At 42.7% G+C, this 27,442-nt stretch overlaps 2 protein-coding genes across 5 annotated transcripts; both read left to right on the forward strand.

Annotated features, from left to right (window-relative positions):
- The first annotated feature begins 1 nt into the window (after position 1).
- On the forward strand, positions 2-5,492 carry gpn2 (GPN-loop GTPase 2). Of its 4 annotated transcripts, XM_041793783.1 has the most exons (7): positions 54-96; positions 216-249; positions 438-876; positions 957-1,113; positions 1,841-2,001; positions 4,782-4,912; positions 5,098-5,492. In XM_041793783.1, exons 1-7 carry the CDS (start codon positions 87-89, stop codon positions 5,168-5,170), a joined length of 1,005 nt encoding a protein of 334 aa, XP_041649717.1. In that variant the 5' UTR covers positions 54-86; the 3' UTR covers positions 5,171-5,492. The 4 variants fall into 4 exon arrangements, with proteins under 4 accessions (XP_041649720.1, XP_041649718.1, XP_041649719.1 ...); XM_041793786.1 differs by lacking the exon at positions 216-249 and having other exon boundaries at positions 2-96; XM_041793784.1 differs by having other exon boundaries at positions 10-249; positions 351-876.
- Positions 5,493-9,702: 4,210 nt separating this feature from the next.
- arid1aa (AT rich interactive domain 1Aa (SWI-like)) lies at positions 9,703-26,204 on the forward strand. The gene is made up of 20 exons (XM_041792912.1): positions 9,703-10,928; positions 13,319-13,537; positions 13,636-14,241; positions 14,361-14,456; positions 15,180-15,420; positions 16,675-16,764; positions 16,855-17,025; positions 17,597-17,930; positions 18,064-18,209; positions 18,294-18,379; positions 18,495-18,704; positions 18,807-19,011; positions 19,160-19,313; positions 19,432-19,601; positions 19,689-19,866; positions 20,917-21,042; positions 21,547-21,643; positions 21,839-22,682; positions 22,817-22,947; positions 23,044-26,204. The coding sequence occupies exons 1-20, from the start codon at positions 10,005-10,007 to the stop codon at positions 24,907-24,909; spliced, it is 6,894 nt and encodes a 2,297-aa protein (XP_041648846.1). The 5' UTR covers positions 9,703-10,004; the 3' UTR covers positions 24,910-26,204.
- The last annotated feature ends 1,238 nt before the right edge of the window (positions 26,205-27,442 follow it).

Here is a 27,442-nt window from a genome sequence, read left to right on the forward strand (position 1 = left end):
ACGTTAGCATTAGCCAGTTAGCTTATACTGTAGTATGCATGCAACAAAACGGTGGCAGACGCTGATTTAATGTCAGTACGTGATACATGTACAAATGTAAGTTATTTAGTAATAGAAATATTATCGACCACCAATATTAGTTACTTTAGGAGAAACTTTGATTACACGTACTTTTGACTAACTTCACTGAGAGTAACGTTATTGATATTTCCAAGATTTATTTACGCCTGCGGCTTCCTATCCATTGTAGTGAGTAGCTTTTTTATTGTAAATTTAAGTAACTGATTTAAGCAAGGCAAACGTAGCCTTCCTTCATGCCTATGTCTTTCACTAACGTAATGAATTGTCAGTTTGCAGTCTGGATGCTGATAACCCTTCACAAACATCACATGTGACTCCTTTGACATCCATTTATCATCTAATGTGATCCTCTTCAGCCTCCTTGGAGCTGAAACCATGTCCAGCCAGACTGCAGGTAAACACTCTCTACGTTTTGGCCAGGTGGTCATTGGACCCCCAGGCTCAGGAAAAACCACCTACTGCCAAGGCATGCAGGAGTTCCTTACTCACCTGGGACGCAAGGTGGTCGTGGTGAACATGGACCCAGCTAATGAAGGACTGCCATACTCGTGTGGGGTTGATATCTCAGAGTTGGTCACTCTGGATGATGTCATGGAGGGACTGAAGCTTGGCCCTAACGGAGGTCTCCTTTACTGTATGGAGTATGCTGAAGCAAACCTGGACTGGTTGGAGAACAAGCTGAAACAACACAGTGACTGTTACTTTTTGTTTGACTGTCCTGGGCAAGTAGAGCTTTACACACATCAGAGTTCAGTGAAGAATATTTTCTCTAAGCTGGGAGAATGGAATTTCAGGGTGAGGTCCTATTTTTAACAATTTATTTCCTCTTGAGACTGTTATTGGTTTTGAGTGTCCCTGACTTTCTCTTCTTTTAGCTGACAGCAGTGCACCTTGTGGACTCTCATTACTGTGCTGACCCAGCTAAGTTCATTTCTGTGCTGTGTACATCGCTGTCCACCATGCTTCATGTGGAGCTTCCCCACGTCAACATTCTCTCCAAGATGGACTTGATTGAGCAGTATGGCAAACTGGGTATGTGAAAGACTGTTGCTTTTAGTAGAACAAAACAATTTATACCACCACACACAAAAATACATAAAAATTAGAGTTGTTATTTGTCATTTACCCTCTATAACATCAGGAGAATCAGACCCTGCCTGACAGAGCATGCAACATAGCTCCTGGTACAGGCTCTTGTGGTATCACACATTGACTACTGCATCTCATTACTGGCAGGCCTCCCTGCATGCACAGTTAAACCTCTGCAGATGATCCAGAACGCAGCAGCACGTCTGGTCTTCAATCAACCTAAGACTACACATGGCACTCAGCTGTTCATCTCTCTACATTGGCCTCCAGCTGCAGCTTGTATCAAATTCAAAACTAACTCATTGTTTACAAAGAAATAACTAAAACTGCTCCTGTTTACCTGGAATCTCTCATCCAGGTCTACACTCCCTCTTACCCACTATGCTCAGCCAGCTAAAGGTGCCTGGTACTTCCATCACATCGGGGCCCCAAGTTACTAGCTCTACTTTTCTCCTCTGGTTTCCCCCAATGGTGGAATGAATTACCCAACTCCCTTTGAACCACATGGCCCATTTCTGTTTCCAGGCGAATGCATTTTAGAGAGCACTATGCACTCAGTTAGATGATGCTTTGTAACATTTTAACCTTCATACACCATTTGTTTGTCATGTATTTAGAATTTAAACTTCAAATAATCATAGTATATTTCCCTGTTTGTTTTCTTGTACAGCTTTCAACCTTGACTTTTACACAGAGGTCATGGATCTCACGTATCTCCTCGATCACCTGGCTGAAGACCCTTTCTTTAAGAAATTCCACCATCTCAATGAAAAGTTGGCTGAGGTCATTCAAGACTACAGCCTCGTGTCCTTTGTGCCTCTTAATGTCCAGGTATGACTGCTATGTTTGTTTCTGTTTTGCATACATTTTTGCGTACATCCTCTGTGACTCAAAGTGTTTGAAAATGTTGGGGCTACATTTTAATGAGAATTACCCTATCACTTCACACTGGAACCACTGGGGATTTCCTTTTTCAAAAAAGGACTTTCGGTTAACAGGGCACAGCTGTTACCAACCATTTAAGCTAGATTCTCCTTTTTTAGATATATAATTTCACATCTTTTTCTCTAAAAATGTTTAATACATATTTTCCTGTAGCTGATTTTGATTTAAATCCTAAATGGGTTTTTTTTCCAATATTGCATACCTAGATCAGTCCAACACTATAAAAAATACAGGTATTTACATCTGTACAGGTATAGCAGTATCCTGTATGGAAACACAATAGCTACCATTAAAAACAAAATCCTATCTTACTGTAATTTTACTGTTCGGACACTGGAAATATTGCCAAATTAAGAGAATTTTGCAATCTCAGCTTCAACAAGTTGTCACTGCTATACACATACAGTTGACCCAGGGATGTTACAAAGTTCAACATGAGCTGAAGAAAGAAATGGTTTTTGATGACAAATGATTCATTTTATCATCAAATCTTTTTTTAAATATTAAAAATTGTTTACATTTGCATTTTTAATACTGCTATTAATATTTGAGCTACTCTAATATGTTCTCAGAGTTTGTTGTTTGCATACTGCATGGTTATTTCGTAACATGAAAGCTGGAGAACTTACGGGAGTCTCTTTCTTTGATAATGATCAGTTAAAAATAAATGCCAAGTCTGCCCCAAACATAAATAAGAGTTTGCAGGTGGGATGTTGCCTTTTTAGCAAATATAACTCTGGTATGATTAGAATTTGTGCATCAATTGCCCAATTTATATGTCGCCAGAGTTAAATGGTAATAGGTCTTCATGTTATCAGAACTATTTTTTTAATATATATATAAAAACCAAACATAATTGTTTAATCCTCAGGTATTGTATCTAGTGTTTGATATATGATCGTTTGTTAAATTAATTGTGAACAGCAATTCCTTTGTTATATTTGGTCAGATAGTTTATGTAGATCTTCCAGAATTTTCTCGCTTCTTAGGCCGGCCACACACACTACAGGATTTTAAGCCCGATTTGGGGCAAGATTTGCCTCCCCCGATGATCGTGGGGGCGTATACCGACTGGCGCCTCGTCGCAAACCATTATTTGTCTGAGTAGTCTGCATGTGTGTGGTGTCAACACGATTCATTTACTGCTGCAGATCACGTCGTAGCCTCCCAGACCCTAAATCGTAAATATCAAACATGTTTGATATTTACGATTTTAGGTCGTAGTGCCGCTGACGGCGTACCCACAACAACCAATGAGATCGAGCACACCGGTAGCGTCACCAGACGAATCATACGTACTTTCACCACCCACAACCATAAACACAACAGTACCTTAATTCCAGTCAGGATTTCGTCCTGAGTCTTTCCCATGTTTATGATTGTTGCTGCACCTGTAACACATGCCAGGACAGCCTGTTGTGGAGAGACAGCAAAACGGTATCGACAGACATCCGTGTTTTGTGTTTTTTTTTTTTCCTGAAGTCACGTGATCACGCGAGGTCGTAGGCAGGTCGGCAGGTGTGTGGTCTCCAGTGATCTGACAGTCTGGCTGAGTCGTCTAGTGTGTGCGTTCAGAGGATTAAAGATGAAAAAATCTTTGGAAATTGTCCTGAAGTCTGTGGTCTCTCACGGTTTTAAAATCGTTTCAGATTAAAAAATCATCTAGTGTGTGGCCGGCCTAAGAGCAGATCTGAACACATTAGACTCCAATACTAATCCACCTCCTGCCAAAATGGCTCCTTTCCAACAGTTTCCAAAAAGTCCCTCACCACACATTTCATCTCTTCAAAAAGGAAATCATCAGTCATTTTTAACATTTGGAATTGAAGCCTGGATCGATTTGGTGCAGATTGATTGAACTGGTAAAAGGGAGTGGGCTTTCTGCACTCTGTACTCCTCTCATGACTATGTTTTTTTATGGAGACTGATGTGATCCTGTGTGGAGATTTGGAGACAGGAGTCTAGGCCACTGTGCCATCATTGTGCATTCAGCTAGTGGCTTACTCAAGTGGCAGGCTGGCACGGTTAGTTTTATTATGGGGGAAAATCAACTTCAATTCTTTTTTTTTTTTTTTGTTCTTTTGTCCCATGCTATGGAGGTTACATATAGCCCCTAAATGCTATGGAAGCCCTAAACGACATGCATCTGTATATTTAATTTACACAGTTTTCCTGTAGTGTTTAGTAATTTGGACTTATTTATCTCCCACCCAGAGATGCAAGAACACCAAACAGAAAGGAGCTTAACTTTTCTCACTATTGTAGCAACTTATCATGATATGGTTTGCTCTTTCACAGTGATCAGCCTCTTGTTTTTATTATAATTGTTACTTTTAGATTGCAAGTACCAACCAACAGCAGAAGTCAAACACTATTATCTTAAGAAAATTAGATTTATAATGTAACCAGAAAATCCATGACAAAACAATGTCATCATAAGAAAACAATCTGAGTAGATAACATGGATGAATGGATGCTCGCTTTGAGCTTCCATTCATATAGTCAGTGTTGCTTTCCTTTTTAAAACAGTAATACAGTTGTCTTCTTTGTTTTTTCCACAGTTTTTAGTGGGATTTTTTTTAGCAATCTTTGGCTGCTGGGTAGTTTCAGTGAATTTGTGCAGGGAAAGCCCCTCTCCGTGACAGTTTTTTCTCTTCTGTCTTCAGGACAAAGAGAGCATGATTCAGGTCCTGCGAGTGGTGGACAAAGCTAACGGCTACTGCTTTGGAGACCTGGAGGAAAGGAATCTGCAGGCCATGATGTCAGCTGCTGTGGGGGCAGACTTCCAGTTTGACTCGTATCCTTACCTCCTCACTGTGGTGACTCACTGTGACTCATCTGGTTTCAAATCAAAGCTAAAGATTTACGGGAGGTGGCTTAGAAACTGAGAGCTTTTTTGTTTATGATGACATTGGATTGATAAAAGTAAAAAAAATGCCATACAGTATTTCAGATATTCTGTTTTCCTTAGCAGTTCTTCAGCACTCTTGGGGTGCAGGAGCGGTACCTAAAACCTGGGGGAAAGACTGTGGAGGAGGAAATGATGAACCTGTAAATTGCAAATAAAAGGACTAAAGTGGTTGCCCTTTTAGCACCAGCACACTAGCACACCAGGGGAGTCTTGGCAACATCATCTCAGTTGGCCTGAATTCTGGGCCTCTCAACAAAAGCTGGTGGAGAGATGGGAACTAAATTTGGGTGTTGTAGATGCTTCAAGGTTGTACCACACTTCATGAAAAAATCACAGTGAGGTGGACTGAAGGGATAAGTGCTGTGCTTCTCCTCAGGTAACAATGAAAGTGATGCTTGTATTTCTTTATCTCTGAAGAAGAAAATAAGAAAATCTTTAATAAAGATTAACATATTTCTTTGTTCTACTTTTTAAAGGTCTCATTCCATCTGTTCGTAAAATGTGTATGCGTGGCCACAAACACAAGTTAAACATAAATACAACACAAATATGTATTATTATCAGTTAAAGCAGTTGCCTACAGCAAATGGAATAACTCACATTTGCGGGGATGTATTACATTTGTGGGAAGGTAAAAATTGCTGTCTTTCAAAATTTTTTTAAATTCCCCACTTTTGTAATATGACCATGAAAAATGAAAGTTGTAGTCCTTGTCTGTTGTAGCCTTTTTACAACTGCCAGTGTGCTCAAGGCAGCTTAAGCTCAACTCACTAAAAAATGTAGACAGCATTTATTTTGTTCACCATGAAACAGGAAGTAGTTTTGTTCGATTCTGAAAACACTGGTAGAACCATGAATCTTTGCACAATTTTTTATTGACAAAAGGAGAGGGAGATTCTGCAAAATTCAAGGCTTTCCTCTTGAATTAGGCCTTCATAGGAGGTTTATCTCATCAAAATGTAAGCAATTTTACAGTTCATAGAGAGCTGACGAGAAACATTTTTTTGCATTTGAACAAAACTCAGGACAAGGCTGTGCTGGCTTGCCAAGTTCAACATTGCTCCCTATTGAAGCAAATTACTGTGTCTTAAACATACAGGGAACAAACTTTCTGAGACTTAAATTTTGAGTGCATGGGGATTTTGAGTTAGTGTAAAACATAAACTGTCTGGGTGAACAATTTTTCTATATGTTTTTATTATTATTTTCTTCTTTAGTGTGTTTTGACACATTGTAAGATTCCTGGTTCCGCCCATATTTTCAGACTTTGATCAAAACTACTTCCTGTTTCATGGCGAACAAAAAAACATTGCCATTCCTACTGCTGACTTATACCCACTGGCAGTTGTAAAAAGGCTACAACAAATGACAACATGGACCACAAACATTCATTTTTTTATGGTTATATTACAAGTTAACAGATTTTTACCTTCTCACTGACATAATTAATCCTTGCAAATGTCATCGTTATGTTTATGGAAAATCTGTTACAATGTTTGCAATGGGCAACTGCTATTATGTTTGTGGGATTATTACGTTAAAAACTGCAGATTATATTATAAAGTGTATATTATAAGGTATTAAGTGGACATTTAATTGATATTTCAGAGAACTGTACCATATTTATTCATACATTGATTCTGATCTAATTTCTCTTTAAAATAAGGAAAACTAAAAGCATTCTGTCCCAGTTTTGTGATGCGTCAATGTATTACTGAGAAAACACATGTTAATCACAGGGATGTAACCATACCGTGCAACACCAAAAGCCAATGTATACACAAATATGAAATGGTTAAATCAGTGAGAAAAAAAAAGTATTTTCCATTATTCCTCTTTACCCAGTATGTATGATATATTTTACAATACATCAGATATTCAGTGAATTAGTACATCTCTAATTAATAGCCATACCCATCCTTGAACAATTAAGTGACACATACAGATGCCACTTTGTTTATTGTAATTTTTGTGCAAAATACCATTAACAAAGTGTTTTCCCTTTACTTTGGCTATTGCTGACAATCAGTTTGGCTTTGATAATAAGCAGGACTTTCTTTATGTATTTCCTCTTGCTTGTTGCTCATATTAGTGACAAAGATACAGAGAACAGGATATTTCCTTTGATATATGGTGGAATATAATGGGACCTGACACTCAGCAGTGCCTCAGAGATGCAAGTTGGAATGTTTGTGCATGAAGCAGATTGGTAAATATTAGCAGAGATACTGTATGCCTACAGATACTCTTTTGTAATCTTGCAGGTAAATAACCTTAAATAGATAACCTAATGAAAAATGATCATTTCTTTTAAATATAAATGCTGTAAGTGCAGCACAATTATGCTAAATCATCATATATTTGCTCTTCTTTTGTATGGTTATAGCTTGTTGCTTTGAAAAATGAAAATATGTTTAATCCTATAAATCTAAAGCAGCCATCTGCTGCTAACTATTAACTATAACTTACTAATTCTTGAGGCTCTTGTGAGGAACTTTCAGTTGATGTTGATTTTATCAGCCTCTGTAGACTAAACACTACTTCTAAAATCTGATTCTTCCTGTCCATGTGCAAGTAGTTCCTTTAGCAACAAATGTCGTCAAACGTCATCACTCACTGTTAATTTTTGCTGTTGGATTTTCACATAAAATCTTTTATCTGCAGCATGATATAACATACTTTGCCCTAACTATTCTGCAACAGTGTTCGCAGGTATTAAAACAACTTTAAAGATTTTTAGTGCTGAAAGTCTAGTCTGCTTCTTTAGTTTATGAAGAGGTGACAAAGTTAATTTGAATCTGTTTCATAAGATGCTTAAAACTCCTCATGAGTTTTAATGAAGTGATTCAACAACCTCACGGATGCATTATAAAAGTAGAGATGACTTTGAATAAAAGTCTTAAAACAAACTGGGTGGGTATTTTGTCCAGCAGGTGGCACTTGGACTGACAGATCCTCCTCCCTGATCCACTCAAATCTGCTCCATATTTTCCCAGCAGTCAGAGCAGAAAAATTAAGTCAGGCGGGGAGAGGAAGCTACATTAAATCTGTTTCTGCACAACTGGCCCTGTGTCTGGTCTCTGGGATGGAAGACAGTCTTCTTTTCTTAAAAGCAACTAAAACTCTCTTTTGAACTTTGAGAATACTACTTTCTCCTGCTACATTCTCTGTACTCCTCCTTTTCTTAAAGCCCCAGTTGAAAACCTTCATTTACTTATATAAAAACCCAACACTGACAAACAAAGTCTAGACGCCCTCATGCACATATTGAATCACGAGGCTTCGTGTAAGCGCACGCACGTCTCATGCAATGCTGTAGTCAGACTAAAATAAAGCGTGATCCACTTCACGAGCTCGCACTGATGTGGGAAATCACATTAACCCTGTGTGGTGTGATGTGGCTGTGAAATTATATGTGGACTGCTTGTTTGCCTGCAGAGCTCTGTATGCTCTGCGTGCATTAGGGGGGTGTGTCAGGCTGAATGTTAAGTTGTGTTCCGATGTTTGTACATGTGATCAAGTATGCCTTCTCACTGGTACTTCCTGTCTTTTTTTTCCCCTTTCAAGCCCCCTAGAGGTAGTGCGCGCGCGTGTACGTTCGCGCGCGCGCATATGTGTTAAAGAGAGCGCGCGATAGCCTGTTTCCGTGTGTGTGCGTAAGTGTGATTGTGTCAATAGTGGGGAGAGAAAACGAAACGAAATCTCGTCCCACTTGCAACCTAATTCTTAATTTTTACCATGTCTAAGTATTTAACGTCTCATTAACTTGTAATGTATTAATTTTTTAAAACAAAAACTCCCTCAACAGAGCACTTCTCATTACCCTCCTCTGAGCTGTGGATGTGTGCACACCCTGCGCGTTTTGTGGTTGCCAAAAATGTCAGCTTCATTTGACTGAGGATAGAGAGCGAAGGGGGGACAAATGCTCCATTTTCCTAATTGTTGTGAGACTTTGAAACTGTTCATGCATCCTCTGTCTGGTAGATAAGGTCTGGGCTGTTTTTTTCTTTCCTCTGTACGGCGTAGTTCAATGTTAGCAGGCTGAGAGAGAGAGAGGGTGAGAGAGAGCTGAAGTCTCTGCGCACCCATCCCCCCACACTCAGCAGAGGAGTGTTTCTGCTGGAGTGAGAGACAGACAGAGAGGAGAGGAGAGGGGGTGGTAGAGGAGAGCAGAGCAGGCAGGGGAGGGAATAAGAGGGAATGTGAATTGGTAGTCTCGTTTGCTGCAAGGCTTCCTCCTTCTGCTCTGGAAAAACCAGTGTGTGCTGCCTTTGCTTGCCTGAATACCACTCAGAAACACTAGTGGGGAAAGCACCAGTGATGAAAGGCATATTTAAAGTGGGGATAATTTAACATACTCTTATGCGATGTGAAAAATCTATTTTTCTGGCAAGTATGATGAATCTATGCGTTTAAAACCAATTTCAGCGTATGATGCGCATCTTTTTCAACTTCACAAATAATATCCACTTCAGAATTAGTAAATGATTTGCAACATTCATGTTTGTTTTTATGTTGCTAACACAACTTTAAAAAGCTATGTGCCTCATGTAGATAAAATATTCCTCCTATAATGAAAAAAAGACGATGTGAGGTTGGAAGAAAAAAGTCCAGTCCGCACTGGAGCAACTCCGCTCCGTGTCTTGCAGCCCTCCGTGCGGCTCAGTAAAATGGCTGTATGTAGCGGAGCCTCGTGTTGGTTGGGCTCGCTCCCTGCCTCTACCCGGGCTCAGTAACACAACTCCCACAACAATTTCTGTCGCTTTTTTTACGCATTGTATGGAGCCTCCATCGTTTCTCTAACCCGTTTACGGAACCGGAACCGGGGGGATGGCAGCCGGATTCGGTCCGGTTTAAGGGGTGGGAATGAATCGCCACAAGGATAAATGGTTATAAACAATTATTTATATTCAATGCTAGCTTTTGATTGTGACTGACTCGCCGAGAGAGGGAGAGAGAGGTGGTGGGGGGGAATATCATGGCCGCTCAGGTCGCCAGCGCCGCCACTCTAAACACTAGCCCGCCTTCCGAACTCAAAAAGCCGGATCGAGAGCCCAAGGAGGATCCGGTACCGGGGGAGAAACAGTCTGAGATAAAGCAGCCGGGCTTGGACGGCGGATCACCGGGCAGGGGGGATCTGCAGGACGGGGCCGACGGTGGAAATGCAGGGGGAGGAGGGGAACCTGAGATGAAGAACGGGAATGGGAACCCGCCCAGGGCTAACAATAATAACCAGAATGACTCTGTTGGACCGGAGGGAAATATCCATCCCGGCTTGGTGCATCACCACGGCCCCGCTTTTCCTCCACCTTCGTACGGATACAGTCAGCACTACGGTCGGGCCCCTTTTCATCAACATGGCGGACAACAAAGCCCTGGCATGGCAGCTGCTGCGGGTCCGGTCGTGCAGTCGAGCAATATGATGGAGCCGTATCAACCTAACTCCCACGACCATGGCTTTTCAAACCACCAATTTAACAATTACAACCCTTTCCCGAACAGAACTCCTTATCCCGGCCAGGCTTACGCCATGAACTCCCCTCGCAGCAGCCAGGCGCCGACAGCTGGGGGGCAGCCAGCTAACGTGAAGCAGCAGCAGCCACCAGCGGGAGGACCCACGGCGATGGCTGGATCTTACAATAACCAGAGATATAATATTGGAACCCCTCAGCCTACATCCACACCGACACTCAATAAGCTCCTAACCTCCCCTAGCTCAACGCGGGCTTATCCAAACTACCCGTCCAGTGACTACAGCAGCCCTGAAGGAGCTAGTAAGGGACCAGCAGACATGGGCAGCAGCGGTCTGTATGGAGGGAGCAACCCGGGCTGGCAACAAAGAAGCCATCTCCCGTCGCCCATGAGCCCGGGAAGTGCCGGGCAGCCGCTATCTAGAAGCCAGGTAAAATGAAATTTAACAGGAACATGATGTGAGCATTAGCACGTCTCCTTCCCTCCTCCTAGCTAGTTCACAACGTAGCAGGCCAGCCATTGTCTGATACTAGTTCGCAAAGACTCTAAAATGGCTGCCTCTCGTGTGATTTTTTTCCTTTACACCAAACTGTTTTATATTTAGTGTTTTAAATGTATCTCTGACAGCATGTAGCTTTGAGAGAGTGCCGCTTTAAGAAGATATGAGTTGTTGAAACAATGTAAGGACGTTCAGAGAGCTAAGAAGGCCCGACTTTGAAAAGGGGCGAAAATACACACCGAGGAGCAAGGCTAGTTTGTTCCTTTCTAGCTTTCCTACACGCATTATATGTAAAACTTTCAGCGTATTCGGCTCGGAATGCCGTAAAAAATACACTGGTTGATGTAGGGTATTATGTTGGCAGTCATTAGTTTGTAAAAGTTGTGAATACAGTGTGGTTCGTGTAGCTTTCCTGCGCGTTAAGCTGTTTTTTGCGGCTTCAACGGAAGGAATGTGTTGCATGGAGAATCACCCTCTCATGGCCTTTTAAAAGGCTCTCTAGAGTTCAGTTTAAAATATTCAACTATCCTGAAAGATGTGCTAAAATGGTGTCAATTGTGACACACCAACCAGTTAAACTTATAAAGGGTCAGACATTTATTTAAAAGCTACCGTACTTTTAATGTATGCTGCCTGTAAACAGAAAGGACAGCCACATATGAGTGAGTGGCTGCAGCCTGCAGATTGCAGTTTGCACTGGGATTTGAATTGTGGAGGTAAAATCCTGCTGTCAAAGCCAGGAGATAGTTGGTCTTTGGTTGACATGCGAGCTGAAATCTGATTGGCTCCTCATCCGCTGCTCATGGCCATTTATAATTACATGTGATGCGAGCAACAGTTGCTGATAAGAACACACAGTATTAAGTCATCACAGGACCAGCAGAGGTATTGCTATGCTACTACCCCTCTTTGCTACAGACTTTATCTTTAACTAAAAAGTCGGTACTGGATCCACTGGGTTATCTGTTTCCATATGCAAATTGATGTTTGCAAGATTAGATAAATTTTGCAAGTATAAGCTATTTGTTCAACATGAATGCAGTATATATGTGATGCTGCATCAGAGCAAATTGTTATAGCTCACCCCTTTAGGTTCAAGCATGCACTACTATAGCTGCATGCAGCATCATTGCATACCAGAGGTTTTTTTGTTAGCACCTAATCTAAGTAAAAAGCCATGCAACTTAATGACCCATGAAAACATACTCCCATATTAATTTTCTTGTAAAAATATTCATACAGCCATATTTGTTATCCTTGATGCTCCCTTTTTTATAAAACCATAGTTACCTTTGTGTTTCTGTTCATGTTCCAACAGGTACTAGTATTGAAAGACAAATATGACCTCTGCCTTTGAGGATGTGTGTGTTGCTGTTGTGTCTGACATGCCACACAAGTTTGACTGTGACTGCAAAAGAATTTCCCCCCAATCCTCCCCCCAAGCCAATCAGAAGGCAGTCCACCATCTCTCACCAGCCAAGGGAGTTTCCTCTCTGTCTTATGCAGATTAGCCATGTGCTGCTCTTATTTATTTCACTTCATTATCTTGGATCTGCAAAATGTCACACAAGGCATTTTGCATATTATTTGTAAAAGGCTGTTGTTAAGCCAAGGAGGCTCTTCTCAGTGAAGTGCACCCTGGGGAATTCTCTTGATGTAATGTAAGGGGACTACTTATAGTTTGAAGATGATCTTTTGAAGAAATTATCATAAAATCTCAGACTCGTTAAAAGCCTGATAGTAGTAGGTGGTGAGGGAGTGATTGGATCATAAATGAGGCGGTATAGCATTGAGTTTTACCTGAGAGGATTTTTATACTAACTGCTGGGCTGTAGACGGAGTATGCTCTTGTGTATTTTCTTCACTCTCCGGCTGTTGTGAAAGTACTTCCTTCATTTCTGGTGTCATTCATCCAGAGCCAAACTGCCTTCTCCCGGGGAAAAAAAGCTACTTGGACCAGGCTCAAAACAGGAGCACAGCTGGGATATGTTTAAGATTGGGCAGGCTGCCCTCCATTTGAAAGAAGATATATATAGCTCTGTTGACTTCCGAAACCATGGCAAAGAGAGGTGAAAAAAATCAGAGTAATGACCGTGGGAAATTAGGTGAAAAAAGCGTGATTTCCCCATTCAGTAAAGTTTGTTTTTACATTTTTAGCGTTGTGAAAGTTACAGACTGCAGCCAAGTTTTTTGTTGACTTAGAAAATACACTGTAATAGTGTAACAAAGTTGTGTCAGAGCAAGAACCATTTGACTTTCAATTTGACTCCTTGATAATCTACTATCCTGTCTTTGACCCTAACATGTTTTTCGTTATCCAGCCACCCGGTTCCATGGATCCGATGGGAAAAATGAGAGGTCAGCCATATGGAGCAAGCAGTCCATACGGTCAACAGTCACAACAGGGGCCTCCTACAGGTCCACAACAAGGGCCTGGTTACCCTGGTCAGGGTTATGGCCCTCCAGGTCCACAGCGGTATCCAGTGGGAATGCAAGGACGAACGCCTGGAAGCATGGGTGGCATGCCCTATGGCCCACAGGTAATCCACAAACTGTATACTAGTGAATTTCCCCTGTCCTTATGTTGACTTTCAGTTGTGTTTAATCTCCTGCATGTTTTTGTTTTACTTCTGTCTAGATGGGATCTTATGGACAGCAGGGACCAGGAGGCTACGGCCCCCAGGGACAGGCACCCTACTACGGGCAGCCAGGCCAGGCTCCTCACCCGAGCCAGCAGCAAACTCCCTACAGCCAGCCCCCACCAGGACAGCAGGGTGGCCAGACACCTTACCCAGGGCAGCCCCACCCTCCGCCAAATTCTGCCCAACACCCTCAAGGAGGACCATCCTATCAGCAGCCCCACATGCCCCCACAGTCACAGGGGCCACTGCCAGGCCAACCCCAAGGGCCCCCACAGTCCCAGCCACCTTATTCCCAGACATCAGCCCCCCAGTCTGCTCAGTCTCTCTACGGCCAGCAGCAGGGCCCTCCCAGTCAGGGCCAGCAGCAGCCAAGCTCCCAAGATGCCCCTGGATCACAGGGCCAGTCCAACTACCCAGGATCCACACAAGGGCCTCAGCAGCCCCCCTCGCAGCAGCAACAGCAGGCACAGTCTCAGCCTCCACAGCAACCACCAGGGCACAGCCAACACCCACAGGGCCAACCTGCAGCATACTCCCAGAATCCTCAGCAGCAGCCAGCACAACAGTCACCTTATCAGCGCTTTCCTCCTCCACAACAACAGGTACGACCCTCAGTCTGGGCTAGTATCCATCAGTCATGATGTTTATCTGTTTGTTTTATCACAAACACATACTCCTCAATTCTGCTGTACACTTTAGCATGGGTTCTGATATCTTTCAGGAGGTTTCCCAAGACTCCTTTCAGTCCAACGCCCCTCCATCCGCACAGGCTAAATCTGGCCCAGAGGACAGCCAAGGCCGCCCCTCCAGCCTTCCGGTCAGTTCTGCTTTTTTATGTCCCAGATGCAGCCTTTTTCACACTGTGATTTTTCTTTTCAGCCTCATATGTCTTGTAGTTTTAATCGCAGAGATCATAACAATTAAATCTTTATATAACGTATGGCAGCAGAGGTTTTATTGCATTGTAAATACCTTTTGAATGTATGAAAGTAAGACCCAAAACATCTCCTTTTTTCTGCATGCTTATATTATGGCTACTGTTCTTTGGCTTCCTGGACGATTTTAGACTGTGTGTGGCTGAATGTCAGTGGTTGTTTTTCCACGGACAGCTGTGAGGCTCGTGCTTGATGAAAAAGGTGCTGTGTAAATGGATAAATCTGAGATAAATACGAGAGAGTTTGTTTGTGTACAGAGATCACATGGCAAGGCTGCTGCTACATGCTGACTCAGCTCGCATCCTACAAACCTTGGTAACCATGACAACCCCTGGCACTAATGCGCACTCATTTTTTTCTTTGAAAAGATAAATAAGGACAAAGGCCTCTGGGTCTGTGGGTGTGTATATCTATGTGTGTAGTTTTTGAATGTGTGCCACTCACATCTGAACAACAGAGGCAAGACTATAGAAAATAAACAGAAAGAAAAAGCAAATATTATTTGGATTGATATAATAAAAATGTGGAACTTATTAAATTACAACTCTGCCATTTCCCTTTACCTATTGTGTACTTAAGCACTGCTCTACTTTTTTTGTTTTTAGGACCTGTCAGGTTCCATCGATGACCTTCCGACAGGTACAGAGGGCGCCCTGAGTCCTGGTGTGAGCACGTCAGGAGTGTCAAGCAGCCAGGGTGAACAGAGCAACCAGGCTCAGTCACCCTTCTCTCCTCACACGTCTCCCCACCTGCCAGGCATCCGCGGACCTTCACCCTCTCCGGCTGGCTCCCCTGCCAGCGCCGGCACGCCTAGAACAGGGCCGCTGTCGCCAGCCAACATGCCAGGTGGGCTTATCTTCCACACTGTCTCAAGACAAAGCTTGATCAGTAACAACATTTAGATTTTTGAGCTTAAGATGTGGGTTTTTGGTATTTCAAAGGGAATATACACTTTAAAGCATCTTAATTATCATCAAGTTCTGCATTATTACCTGAATAAGTGATAAAAAGTATAAAAGGCAGAAATTTAATTTTACACGCAATTAAAAAATCAAGTTCTCAACTGTTTCTCCTAATGTCCTGATTCAGGACTCTGATTTTTAGATCTTGCTTTATTAACTATTGTAATTGATTGGTTGTTTCTTTCAGCTGTAAATGTCAACTTCAGTTTCAGGACATGTTGTCTTTTGGTATTATAAACATTTCTGACTTTATTTTTTATAAAAGGGTTCGAAAGTGTGGTGGAATGAAATCTCAAGATATCCTGCATTTCATATCAAATCACAAATTTATGTATTTGATGAAGAATAGATTTAAAAAAATCTATTTTTTATAAGGTGCTAATATATAGTTTCTTAGCTTGATTGAGAAATTTGTTTTGTAAAAAATTGATACATTGTTGCGATACAAACTATATTAATACGTAGTAAAGTGAGTTGGAATAATGAAAAGAATTATAATATGGATTTATTTTAATATGGAAGTATGATACCATGTATAAGGGTGGGATTAGATCAATTTATACTTCTTTCCACTCCTTTTGGACAGTGTAATCTAATCCATTTGGTGTTATTGTTCTTTTTTTTCATTAATGTATTTTTTATTCGTCTCTATGAATATGTACAGTTACTCCTTTTCACCCCCTTTTTCTGCATGTTGGAAATGAACATTTAAGTCGAAAAAGTCATCAAATCATAGATCCACAAACTTTACCAAAATGTTTCTCTGCTTTCTTTACTTTACTGACATTAAACTCTACAAATCTCTACTTTTGTGGTTTTGCTTTGTATAATCACACCCCTCTTCATCTTTTTTCTCCTATTTTGTTTTCCTCAACCACTTCAGGGTGTAAACTGTCTCTTAAAAGATTGAAACATGGCTAAAGATACTTCGAATGGCTTTGAAGATGGTTGAAAAGTAACATTTTTGGCATGCTTGACAAAGTGTTTGACACAAAAATAAAGCAAATACTTAAATGTAAAACAGTCATATTTGTTTAACCAGCCCTTGATTATTTTTATTTTGTGGCCAGTGTCTTGAAGCTTGTTTTAATTTCTACCTTTATCAGGCAAAAATTAAATGTGAGTATTATCATTTTAGGGACCCAGATGCCCCCCAGGCCATCAAGTGTGCAGTCAGATGGGAGTCTACATCCTTCCATGAGCCAGTCTCCTATGGCCCAGGACAGAGGTGTGCTTCAGTCTATGTGCAAAGACTTTATAAAGAATAACATGTTTTTCATAGCCCTAGAGTCTAAGCCCTGTCTCTTTTCTTTTTAAGGGTTTATGCAGAGAAACCCTCAGATGCCTCCCTACGGTTCCCCTCAGTCTGCCTCTGCACTGTCTCCTCGTCAGTCCTCAGGGGGGCAGATACATCCTGGGATGGGCCCATATCAGCAGAACAACTCAATGGGTGGCTATGGACAGCAGGGAGGACAGTATGGTCCCCAAGGTATGACTTTTAATTCTCTTTCTGGGTTTGCCTTGAGAAGATTGACCTTTATTGTTTTGAAATTCTGTTGTTTAGTTAAAAGATTTGATGAAATAGCTTCTGTTGATTATTTTCTTAAAGCTTGAGAGTTTTATCTGGGATTTACTTTAAACAAATCATCTATTTGTGAAGTTCTGTACTGTACATTTCCCAGTAGACACACATATGGAGTATATCTCTCTGCCTCAGAGGAATAGCATGCTATGGTTGGTCCCTCCCTCTGACTCTGGTGCAGCTATTTATAGCTGTGAAGCAGAGAGTCAGCTGACGTAGCAGAGCCTCCTGTCAGTAGAGCCGAGGCTGTGACGAAGGCTTGTTGCTCAGGGTGCATAGCTCTCTCTGCTAGCACACTGTGGGGGGGGCAAACTCTGCCTCACACAGCTTTTAAAGAAAAGACTGTGTCCCAGCTACAAATATCTACTTTTCCTATAGAACAAGAAAAAAGCTAGGAGTGGTTCAATTAAATCTTTTCCTAATAAATGTACACTTCCAGCTAAGTGATTACCATACCTATTTTTTGTGTTCTTTTCAGGTTATCCCCGGCAACCTGGCTATGGCAACATGCCCAATGCTAACTACCCTGGGCCGGGAATGGGTCCAATGAACCCCATGGCAGGACAGGCTGGGGGTCCGCCGTATGCTGGCATGCCTCCAGGACGAATGCCTCCTAATCAAATGGGGGCACGTCCCTATGGCCCCAATATGGGTCCAAATATGGGCCCCAACATGGGTCCTAACATGCCTCCGAACATGGCAAACATGCCAACCCAGGTAGGCTCAGGAATGTGTCCTCCACCTGGCATGAACAGGAAGCCCCAGGACCCTGCAACCATGCAGCACCCTGCCTCCAACTCCATGCATAACAGGTCAGTTTACAAAGGATGCTTGTCTTAAACACCTCTAATAAACTTCAGATTTTCTTCTATTTATGCATGAATATTACACACTTGAATCAAACATGATTTTTTGTAAATATGAGATGTGAATGTTTCTTCCCAGGATGCCAGGTTACCCCAACATGTCTCCGGGCATGATGGGCTCCGGCCCACCTTATGGTCCTCCTATGAACAACATGCCTGGAATGATTAACACTCAAGGTGGATCCCCTTACCCAATGGGGCCAAACATGGCCAATAATTCAAGCGGTAAGAAACAAAGAGATGGCTTTACTTTGCTTTTTTTCTTTTGAATGTTAAAATATCGGGGCTCATCTTTCTTATTATGTCTAGGTATGGCCCCCAGCCCAGAAATGAACAATAAGATGAATAACAAAGTGGATGGGACTGGAACACCCAAGCCTGAAACAAAATCTAAGGTGGCCCATCATAAACTGTTCTATTGTTTAAACCCCCAAAGAACTATGCAAGTAAATTTTTTTAAAATCTTTTTCTGGTTTTAAAATGTGTTTCTTTTTATATCTGACCAAGCAGAAGTCCAACTCTTCCACCACAACCAATGAAAATATAACTCGCCTATATGAGTTGGGACCAGAGCCGGACAGGAAGATGTGGGTGGACCGTTATTTGGCCTTCATTGATGAGAAAGCCATGGGGATGACCAACCTGCCTGCTGTAGGTCGAAAACCTCTCGACCTTTTCCGCCTGTACATGTCAGTAAAAGAGATTGGAGGCATGACCCAGGTTAAAACATTTATAATCTTTCATACATTCAAAAAATACATTTAATTCTTGTCCCCTGGAGTTTTTTTTTTTTCAATTCTAATGCTGTCTTTGTAATTTTAGGTGAACAAGAATAAGAAGTGGCGTGACCTGGCCACCTCTCTAAATGTGGGAACATCCAGCAGTGCTGCCAGTTCTTTAAAGAAACAGTACATCCAGTGTCTGTACGCCTTCGAGTGCAAGATTGAGCGTGGTGAGGACCCTCCACCGGAGATTTTCACTGATAACAAAAAGAGCCAAGCTGCTAAAGTCCAGCCCCCTTCTCCAGGTAAGAGTAGTGCTTTTCTCAGATGAAGACTTTTTTCACTTAGGACTTAGCAACACACATCCATTCACTTTAATGTCAAACTTGCTGTTTCAGTGTCGTTGACTTAACGTTACATGTCTGTTTCCTTCTCTTTTATTTCACACCAAAGCTTCCCTCTGCTCTACAGCTGGGTCTGGCTCTCTGCAGGGTCCTCAAACACCTCAGTCCACCAGCAGCTCCATGGCTGAGGGGGGAGATCTAAAACCGCCCACCCCAGCCTCCACCCCCCATAGCCAGATGCCTCCAATGCCACCTGGCTCCAGGTGATGCTCTTTAAACTAATGATTTTGATTGATATAATATTGGCAAACTATTTTCTTTTAGCCCTCACTTCCTCCAACTTATCTATTAATTTTCCTACTTACCTCCCCTTCTCTGTAGGAGTAGTGTTAACCTGCAAGACCCTTTCTCTGAAGGAGGTGACCCTGCTTTCCCCAGGAAAAACATGACGCCAAACTCTGCCTATCAAACAGGCATGAACACACCAGACATGCAGGGTCGAATGGGTGGCTATGAACCCAACAAGGACCCCTTTGGTAACATGCGTAAAGGTGGGCACACTGAATGGTTTCTGTTATCCTAGAATCTAATAATGAAGCTAAACTTCTAATGAGGTACAATGTTGAACCTATTTTCAGCTGGGGAGCAGTTTCTTCCGGCAAACCAGGGTCCTAACAGCGTGGTGGGCGACCAACAGCAGCAACCACCACAGCAGCAACAGCAGCCACCATTCAACAGGGGGCCACCTGGGGCCATGGGGACGATGCCAATGGGGCCCAGACAGCAGTATCCTTATGGACCAGGTTACGACAGGAGGTAAGAACCAGTACATGACAGACAGCTTAGTTTTATCAGGGAACAATATTGATTATAACCAGCAGCATCCCCATTAAGATAGTTTTCAACTGTTTTGTCTGGAAAAAGAAAACAGTTGCTGGCATCAGGCCAAGACCTTGTATCACCATTTTTCAGTATCTTAATTTTTATTTATTTTTTAATATAGCAGTGTTGTTGGTGACTCCTTACATTTGTCAATGGGTTTCAACAAATTTTAAAGCTGTAAAAAGTGTAAAAAAAAGATGCTAACTATGACCATTCAGTGTGAAGTTAACTGAAAAAAAACAGCATTATTATCATTCCCTGAAAAATAGTGGTTTCGGAGATACGAGGTTTTGGCCTGACGCCAACAAAATATAATCAAAAGCTGATCTGATCTGAAATAAAGAAAGTTATTGCCTCAAGCTTGGGCTGCCGTGCTCAATGATAAGAATGACTGGTACACTGGCATGAGAGGACTAATATTTCATGCTTTTAAGAACTAAAATATTTTATTGGTTTTGGTTTAAATACAGTTTTTCCCCAAGAAATACAGAATGCACAGGAGTTTTGGAGTATCAGGAAAAATTGATCGATAAAAGATGTAAATGCACCCAGGGACTTCATCAGAAGATATTATTCATTACACCGTCATTACATTGTTAACCTTCAAAATATGTTTATAATTTCATATTGACTGTTTATTTCTGTACTCAAAGCAGGAAATGAAAACAAATATTCCCTCATAAATATCATTTTCAAGGTTTAGCTTTTGCAAGACATTTTTAAATTGTGAATTCTTTGAGACACTGGCTTCAGGAATAAGGCTGTCTGAAAGTAAGCGTCTTCTTGTTAAAGTTGTGGGCGAAGTTAGGAGGAGTAGGATTTTCTAAAATAGAATCATTACTGTGCTTTACACTCACATGTTAAAAGTTTTGTGACCTTAACATTTAAAGCCTGTTTTATCTTCAAGTGAGCTCTAGCATGATTAATATGTTTATGTGAAAAACAAAATTGAAAAACATACCATGTGTTTTGTGACTGTGACAGATCGGAGCAAGGAATGGGCCCAGAGGGCAACATGGGATCCGGCGCTCCTCAGCCAAACCCTATGATGCCTGCCAATGCCGACACGGGGATGTATTCGCCAAATCGCTTCCCACCACAGCAGCCACGGTCAGTATACTTAAAACATATCTGCTAGGGTCTTTGGGTTTAAAGCTGTTGTCCATAAAAACTGATCCCTCTTTAAGAACTAGATTTTTATTGTAATGTGATAATGACAGTAATTTTTGATGTGTCATATTTTTAGAAGTGGTTAGTTATCTACCCAAAATGCCACTGAAACTTCTTGTTCCTTTGTGCTGAAATGTGTACACACTTTCTTCATTTTAGGGTGTCAGTTAACAATATAATAATCCTGAGAAAGAGCAGGGCATTTGTGTTGCAAATTCGCATTTGAGTGCTTGATAAAAGAACATTTTAAGGAAAATGATGAATTACATGAATGGAGATTTATACTTCTCGATTCATGTCTTATGTTTTTACTTGAAACAAAGACATGCTGAGTCTTTTGTTGAATGTATATTTGATTTTATTTGTGTAACGGTGAGCTTTGCTATAATCCAGAGAGTTGCGTTGTATTTTCATGGTCAGTCTGACAAACCATCATCTATGCAGGCATGATTCCTATGGTAATCAGTATCCTGGGCAGGGAACGCCCCCTACTGGCTCTTACCCAAATCAGCAGCCTGGAATGTACCCACAACAGCAACAGGTCAGTCACCTATCAGCACTGCACATCCCCTCTGTTAACAATTATCAATAAAATTTGATCTAAAAATCTCTAAAAAAATTTTATAAAAAAATCTTTTGAGGATCATGCTTTCAGCTTTTTGCGTGTGTTGGTCTGATTTTTTTCCTTTTACTGAAATGGTGTGAAACACACTTGTCTCGTACTTTTTATGTGCAGAGTTATAAGCGTCCCGTTGAAGGAGGTTATCCTCCATCCAAACGCCATGAGTCGGAGTACAGCGGGCCTTTCCACGGTGGACAGCAACCACCTCCACAGCAGCAACAGCAGGGAGGTGCCTCTGCTCCCTCTTCAGGACAGCAGGAGTCGTACAATCAGTACAGTGGCAGTGGGCCTTTCCCAGGCTCTGATCGGCGCCCACCTGGCCCAGGCAATCAGTTCCCCTTCCCCTTTGGTCGTGATCGGATGCAGGGAGCAGGAGGGCCCAACACTCAGCCTAACATGCCCCCTCAGATGATGCAGTCGGGCCCAGAGGGTCCTCAGGGAGCCATGTGGCAGGGACCACGCGATATGAATTATCAGAACTACCAGAGCCGGCAGGGTGGCCCCGGGGGTCCACCCCAGGGACCAGGTTATCCTGGCATGAACCGCTCAGAGGAGATGATGTCATCAGAGCAGCGCATGAATCATGATGGCCAGTGGGGGAGTCAGATGGGACCGCGGCAGCCTCCTTACGGCCCAGCAGGGCCCGGTCAGCCGATGCCTCGGTCGGTACAGTCCAACTACCAGCCCCCTCAGGGTGTGCAGAACCACATTCCACAGGTGTCCAGCCCTGCCTCCATGACCCGCCCCATGGAGAGCAGGACATCGCCCAGTAAATCTCCCTACATGCACGGAGTCATGAAGATGCAGAAGGCTGGCCCTCCGGTTCCTGCTTCTCACATAGTGCCCCCTCCAGTGCAGTCGCCTCTCATAAGGCGAGACATGCCTTTTCCCCCTGGCTCTGTAGAAGCCAGCCATCCTGTCCTGAAACCACGGCGGAGACTCACTGTTAAAGATATCGGTATGTCCATCCTGCAGTGATGACCTTTTTGCCAATTGATTGCTCTGCTTACTGTTGCTTTATCTCTGTTTATTGTTTGAAGATATTACTTAGAAAGTACCTTGAAATAATTGTGCTTTTGTGTGTTATCTAAGGAACTCCAGAGGCCTGGAGAGTCATGATGTCTTTAAAGTCTGGTTTATTGGCTGAGAGTACATGGGCCCTAGATACCATTAACATCCTCCTGTATGATGACAGCACTATTTCTACTTTCGATCTCAACACGGTGAGTCTAAACTTTAAGCCTTCATTGATGTTCTGTAACAGTTAAATATTACAAATCATGTCTCATATTTTTCTCTGTTTTGGTTATTTCCCTCAGTTACCGGGCTTTCTTGAGTTGGTGGTCGAGTATTTCAGACACTGTCTCATTGAGATCTTTGGCATTCTGCGCGAGTATGAGGTGGGAGACCCTGGCCAGAGGACACTACTTGATCCTGATGCCTTGAAACGAGATTTAGAGAGCACGGAGGAAGAAGAACTGCAGGCAGAGGACATGGAACAAGAAGAGGACGAGGATGAAGATGAAGAGGAGGAAGGAGAAACTGAGGGGCCTTCTCATGTCAAAGAGGAGGATGAGCAGAGTTCTGAGTCTCAGGGTCAGGATGAGAAGACTGAAGAAAAGAGCAAGGGTTCTTCATCAGAAAAGATGGGCTCATCTCTCCCGGCTGATCAGGAGAGGCCAAAACAGGCCAGCAAGTTCGACAAGTTTCCCCTGAAAGTGGTACGAAAGAAAGACCCATTTGTTGGTCAGGCCAACAATCATGGCAAAGTACAAGAGTTTGACAGTGGGCTGCTTCACTGGAGCGCAGGAGGAGGAGACTCGACAGAGCACATTCAGACTCACTTTGAACCACGCAAAGACTTCTTGGAACCACGACAGCGATTACCTGTGCCTCAAGTTCTGCTGAGGCGACGACTCCCAGAAGATGAGATCCAGATTAGTTGTTTGCTAGCTGAAGAAGACAGATTGAAGCCCAGGGAAGAAGAAGAAAGGCCCAACGAGACGTCATCCTCAGAGAAAACAACAGAGTCAGAGAAGGCAATCCCAACGCTCAGCAGGGAAGAAGAGGAGAAAACGGATTCTGACGCAAAGATGGTTGAAAAAGATGCAAAAAGCCACCAGGAAAATAACAGACCCATTCTGTCCTCCAGCAGTATCTTAATGCCGAGGGCAAAGCAGACTGGTACAATCCTGGAGGACGAGCCTCACAGCAAAGACGAGGGGCCACTCATCACGCTGGCTAACTGGCAGGACTCTTTAGCCCGACGTTGCATCTGTGTCTCAAACATTGTCCGAAGCCTCTCCTTCGTGCCAGGCAACGATCATGAAATGTCCAAACACCCAGGGCTCCTTCTGCTGCTGGGACGCCTGATCCTACTTCACCACAGGCATCCCGAGCGCAAACAGGCCCCGCTCACCTATGAGAAGGACGAGGACTCAGACGAGGGAGTGGGTCAGAAGGACGAGTGGTGGTGGGACTGTTTGGGGCTCCTAAGGGAAAACACCCTGGTCACTTTGGCAAATATCTCTGGCCAATTGGACCTCTCTGTCTACCCAGAAAGCATCTGCCTGCCTTTGTTGGACGGTCTTCTTCACTGGGCGGTCTGCCCCTCAGCAGAGGCTCAGGATCCCTTCCCCACCCTTGGCCCCCACAGTGCTTTGTCCCCTCAGAGACTGGTCCTAGAAACGCTAAGCAAACTAAGCATCCAAGACAACAATGTGGACCTCATCCTGGCCACGCCGCCTTTCAGTCGTTTGGAGAAACTGTATGGGAACCTTGTACGGTTGATCGGAGACAGGAAGGTGGCAGTCTGCAGGGAGATGGCCGTGGTCTTGCTGGCAAATCTGGCCCAGGGTGATACCATGGCGGCTCGAGCTATTGCTGTACAGAAGGGCAGTGTGGGAAATTTGCTGGGTTTCCTGGAGGATAGTCTGGCTGCCACACAGCTCCAGCAGAGCCAAAGCTCTCTGCTACACCTACAGGGGATGCACTTCGAGCCCACAAGCCCGGACATGATGCGACGAGCGGCCCGGGCTTTGCATGCCTTAGCCAAGGTAGAGGAGAACCACTCAGAGTTCACACTACACGAGTCCCGCCTCCTAGACCTGTCGGTGTCCCCCTTAATGAACTCACTGGTTTCTCATGTTATCTGTGATGTACTCTTTTTGATTGGCCAGTCATGACAGCTGTAGGGAGCAGCGGCTCCACTTTTAGGAGGTGTGGAGGGGGTTTAACCCCAAATCCCCTCTTCCCTGAAAACTTGGCTTATGTGTGCAACAGGGCAAGAAGAGTTCAAGTGACTGTCTTTAATTTATGAAAATCCTTAAGATTCCATTCTCTGAGCTCTCCGCTGGCTGTCCGTGCTGGAGGAGAGTAATCACAGAGCTGTGGTGGATTATGAACCAGAGATGCCCACAAAGTGACACTACTTGCATCATGAATGCCAACTGGACGACATGGAGCAGAGCACCACGGTCGGGAGACGGTTCTGCACTTGGGGGAAAGTACTTTTTAATAAAGATAACTAAATGAATAAATAATAAATAGCTGAAAAACAAAAACTGTTACCAAAGTTGCTGTCTCGTTTACAGTGAGTTTGGGAGACACAGTGTGCCCTAGCTCTCCCCTCGAGGGCACAGTGAGTCTGTAACTGGTTGACGTTCAGAGGTGAAGCAGACTGACAAAGTGGCCTACTGGTTCTAGTTGCTGTAGATGGAATCTCACCAGTCAGCCCGACGGTGCGCAAAGTGCTGTCAATAGACACCTTCACCAGGGAGGCCTGTGCAGTGTGCAGTAGATTGTAGGACATTTTCTGTACCGTACTGCTCTTGAGTGTAAGCATTCTGTAACACACGTTTCACACAGAGGCAGGAGATGCAGCTCTACTAGAGTCTTGAGGTCATTTTAGTTTGGTGTTAAACAGAAAATGGCTTTCTTCCCCAAAGTATCGAGAACCTACAACACCCTTACCTCCTCTTATCCCTTGATTGTATGAATACCCTTATGAAAAGAAATCACCTCTTAGGACTGGTTTTCAACTGCAAATACAGCTTTGCTGTGGTGTATATATAATGTTGTACATTACACTTCCTTTTCTGTGTCTGTCTCTGTCTGTGTCACTATTCTCACACTTATTATCAGTGAGGGATTGAGGCTGACATGAGAGTTTGGTCTGTGACCTCCAGTCCCTGCTGATTAGACCTACACCTCTGGTCTCTCCACAGCTCCATAGTGCAGCAGACACGGCTCAAACCTGTTATCTCCTGGTACAACAAAAATAAACTAGATGAACTACACATTTGACAATTTTTCTTCAGTCATGAATTCTGCATATTTGTATTTCAGACTATGTAGCTAAGACAACATGTAAATTCCTCCCTTTCCCTTTTTTGGCTCAATGAATATCATTTATTCAGTATGAAATCTTTATACTATATGTTCCACGTGGTAAGAATAAATGTACATTAAATCTTCGTAAGCTGTTTGATGGTTTTGTTCTTTGGTAATATTTACCTCTTTTGGACAAACAGAATGAACAAAATAGTGAATTCACTAAAGATTGGGTTCTAAAAGTGTCTTTTATATGTGCATCCTTGCCTTAAGTATTTAGGAAAATGGTTAAAAAATATTGTGGTCCTTAATACTGACAAGGAATTCACTGTCTGCTGTGGCTTTTTGTCTTGTTATGTTTAAAGAGTAGTTTTTCAGCCAACACAACAAAAGGCTTTAAAAGAATCCTGTCAAAAGTAAGCAAAAATGATAAAGCAATAGATGTAGCACATTTCATATAATATCTACTCAGGGCTATACCATCAAGAGAAGTTTGAATACCCCCCCGAAAGTTTTCCAACCTCTGCCTTAAACGATACATTTTGTCCCATACATAAATAGTTTTTAAACATAAATGTTGAACCTGCTTCTATCAACATATCATTGTTCAGTGTAAATCTTTGCAGTGGAAAATGTGAACACATTTGTGCTGTAAATTACCACCTACCCAGTGGCAGGGTTTACAGGCATAAGAAATACATAACAGGAAATGTTTATCATATTGCAGTCATATTTTCTTTTGTTGCTCTAAAGTGGCCACATTAAAAACCTGAATCAGTTTCAGAGCAAGGTATACACTATTAACAGGGGCTTTAAATAAAGGTGAAACCCACAAGATCATGATGTTTTCACAAGGTGGGGGGGGGAACATGCCCCAGTTTAAAACCGCTCACAGCACCATGGCGCTCCACCTGCTGGAGAGAAACAGAGCTACAATTAAGCACAAAATTTTCCACAGCGAATTTTAAAATTCAGTGATTATTTCTAATAGCACAAAATCGTAACTTTGTCTCAAGACATCTGTCAAGACCTCCTCGTTTTCTAATTGGACCAGAAGTTAATCCTGCTTGAACTAGACATTTATCTGGAAAAGCAAGCGCAGCCTCCTTTTAAACGCCTGAACCTTACCAGGTTCATGTAAACATCGATTTCCTGCGACTGCCAAGCTTGGAGAGCAGAGGAGAGGGATATGCAGAACGAATGAAATGAATAGAGACAACAGTTTTAATTTAAATTTCAAAAGGTTTATCACCAGGGAGCAATTTAAAGGGGTCCTGGAGCAGAAACATGACAAAACAAGAGCCAAACAAGAATCACCTATGGCAGCGCAAAGACAGATCTAAGACATTAAGAATAAACGGTAATATAAATATTAACTACTAAACA

This window comes from Cheilinus undulatus, linkage group 8, assembly GCF_018320785.1.
Source record: "Cheilinus undulatus linkage group 8, ASM1832078v1, whole genome shotgun sequence".
NCBI lineage: Eukaryota > Metazoa > Chordata > Actinopteri > Labriformes > Labridae > Cheilinus > Cheilinus undulatus.